At 35.5% G+C, this 3095-nt stretch overlaps 1 protein-coding gene across 1 annotated transcript; it reads right to left on the bottom strand.

Annotated features, from left to right (window-relative positions):
• Positions 1 to 273: 273 nt before the first annotated feature.
• On the bottom strand, positions 274 to 2697 carry LOC107579863 (inositol 1,4,5-trisphosphate receptor type 2-like; the record flags this gene model as incomplete). The annotated part of the gene is made up of 5 exons (XM_016265653.1): positions 2483 to 2697; positions 2077 to 2269; positions 1851 to 1976; positions 839 to 1014; positions 274 to 539 (listed from the first exon to the last, which is right to left on the bottom strand). Coding segments are annotated over exons 2-5 (740 nt in total), but the record flags the coding sequence as incomplete, so codon positions are not given.
• Between the last annotated feature and the right edge of the window lie 398 nt (positions 2698 to 3095).

The following is a 3095-nucleotide window of genomic DNA, read 5'->3' as shown; positions in this document are numbered from 1 at the left end:
AAAAAAAAAAAAAAAAGCATGATAGCTGCAAATAATAAAGTGCACATAACCATATAAAGCATACATAGCTTGGAAAATAAATAGGGTTATAAATAAATAACTTTTAAAAGAAAGAGAAAAGGTTTCCATATTCTTCTTGGCTGACATCGCAAAGTAACACAAAGTAAGTGCGTCTAGGGAGAAGCTAGCCAGATTAAGCAGACATCAACACGGCCAGTTGTGTGACATGCCCTCATCCTCAAAACCAGGAGCAAGTTGAAAGAAAATACATACGAGTTCACTTGCAGCGAGAATAAACACCGTTTGTGGTGACCACTAGAAGACGTGGCGAGTGGCGTGTAGTATAACAGATCCCAGACTCCTAGAATCTGTTTCAGCACATGTCTCTGTTGGTTCTTCATGTGGTGCCATAATGGCTGAGGAGACGCCAGCTTGAGCAGACGCAAACAGACTGACACAACAGAGGGAAGTGTCAGCAGTTTGATGGCTGAAGCTCCAGTTGGCTGGGAGAGAGGCATGAAATCGCTCTCATTTTTTATCTGAACGCACATCAAGCACATCAGCCGCTTTTGTCATCATAACTGACATTGATGCAAAATGGCAACACTAGTTCCTCTTCTGCCATCTTTCATATTTAGCCAGATATCGAGCAGCTTCTCCTAGTTAATCGGTATTAGTGATTAATCAGCGAACATGAGGTGTTAGTGGCTGGTCTTTTCTAATAGCAGTTTGGTTGGTTTATACATTCAAAATACACTGTGACATTTAATGAATTCACGGACGCAGAGTGCTGAGGAGCTAAATAAAGCGTGAATGGTTGATAATGAATTAGCCTTACGTTGGCGGCTCCCAGAAGCAGCAGTGTGGGTCCTAAGCCCAGCGTGTAAATAGAACGGAAGATGATGGTGACCAGGAACGCCAGGATACCTCCACGCTGGGGAAGAACAAACAACGTGAAGGTGCTCACGACCACTGCCACCCAAAGCAAGATGGACAAGAACGGTGGCAAGACACCTGAGGGAGAAAACAAAGAACTGCATGAAAAATTCTGGGGTGAACTACCCCTTTAAATGTTATTATGTATGACCCTATGAAATCAGTTTTATTTTTTCTCAAATTCTGTTTTAAAGGTTTAATTACATTTTAAAATCTTAATCAAAAAGGATGTCTAATCAACTGAATTCATAAATCGTTAACAATTTAATAATTCAAATTTTTTAAATAATAATGCCCTATGAAATGTGTTTTTTTAAAGATATTTTGTGTTGTCTTAATTTTTCTTGATTCTGTGTTTTATAATTTAATACAAATTCATTATCAAAAACTGTGATAATCAAATGAAAGAATACAATTTTAATGATTTAATTATTCCTTTAAAATCTAATTTAATGAAATTCCTTTCCTTTTTTTAGCAAATAAAGTGCTGCACAACAGAGGTATAAGAGTTTAAATTTAAACATGGAACAAAAATTGTGATATTCTTGTAAAAAGAATTTAAAATTTTTTATTTTAATTGCTATTACTTTGAAAAGTACATTCTACAGTACAATATATTTCTATTGTCACAATTTGTTCAAGTTAAACCAATCTTCGTCAGTTTGTAATGAAGAGCTTCGAGTTTCTGCATGCATTTGCAGCAAGATACTTCAGATTTAATCTCATTTAAATTTAATATAATTTTTTTTTACAATTTAATATTCACAGACACTAGTCCATATCACAATTTGATTAATCATATATCCCTACTTTTTATTCATCCAAATTTTGCTACATTTTGTGACATTTCATGTCACAGAAATCATAAGGACATAATTATGGAACTTTTTATATATCTAAAATCACAGCCATACCTTCATCTCCATCATCTCCAAATGGGTAGAAAAGAGCGACAGCCAAGTTGATTAGCACAGCCATGTTAAAGGAGATACTCTCCCATAGAGATATATGTTTTGACACCCAGAAAAGTGGTGTATTATCTGCAAACACACACCAATACATCAGCATAATGACTCTGACACAGACTCGAACTGGTGATAAATTGTTACATTGTTTTTTGCACAAAGCAAAACAACCCACTTCTTATTTTCTTCTGCCACCTCATCTCATTGTAGAGGTCATCAAACTGCTGGAAGAAGTCATTGACCTTGCTGCCCTGGTCATCTCGCTCTGTTGTGGTGAACACACGCACTTTTGATTCTTCTGTTAAGTACTCGCAGATGTTGGGCACAGGAAACACGATCTGCTCCATTGTGCGGTCATGGCGGACGATCTGAATAAAAAATAAAAAAATGGGAAGATCAGTGATCAATCATGTTTAACTAATATATTTTTTACTTAAATTGTCTGATAAAAGCAGTGGTAAGTAAACGAGACTTTAAATGCACCATTAAAACTATAGAAAAGCCAAAAAAGGTGCAAGTGATAAAGGTGCAAATTAAATTAGATAAGATAGATATCTTCATGAACTCTCAAACTCTCATACCTCTATCTGAGCGGTGTGGTTGGCATAGTATAGAAGCGCTGCCTCTCCTTCTATGGTAGGGTCTGGGCCAGGTTTTAAACTCTGCTGAAGATTTTTTCTGTGGCGTGCCAACTGATCATCAAAAACACTTCAGTCAACATGACAGATTCAACAGATTCAGAAACAACATCAATATAAGGGTATTAAACTCTCAGTAGTTGATTTGTCTACTAATAATGTCCATCAGCTGACATACATGGATTATAGGAAAAGTCTTAAAACCATGAACATTTGCTCCACACTTTCATCTTCACCTCATCTCAAATTATGCATTGCATTTAATAAAAAATGCTAGCTATGAAAATAATAAGCCATTTTATTCCAGAAATGTAATTTCCATCACTGTGTGATGGAAATGACGAAGGTGGAAATTACATTTCTGGAATAAAATGGCTTATTATTTTCATAGCTAGCATTTTATGTATGCTAAATACAAGATTAAATAACAACAAGACTGACAGGAATGATACCTGGAAAGATGGAAAAGATACCTGACAGACAAAGAAAAAAAAGAAAAAAAAACTACCCCTTTAAATACCGTCACTACCCAACTAAATGAGATAAGTTATAAAAA

Source organism: Sinocyclocheilus grahami, unplaced genomic scaffold (assembly GCF_001515645.1).
Source record: "Sinocyclocheilus grahami isolate Dianchi unplaced genomic scaffold, SAMN03320097.WGS_v1.1 scaffold20931.1, whole genome shotgun sequence".
Classification (NCBI taxonomy): domain Eukaryota; kingdom Metazoa; phylum Chordata; class Actinopteri; order Cypriniformes; family Cyprinidae; genus Sinocyclocheilus; species Sinocyclocheilus grahami.
This window is presented reverse-complemented; position numbering and strand designations above follow the sequence as displayed.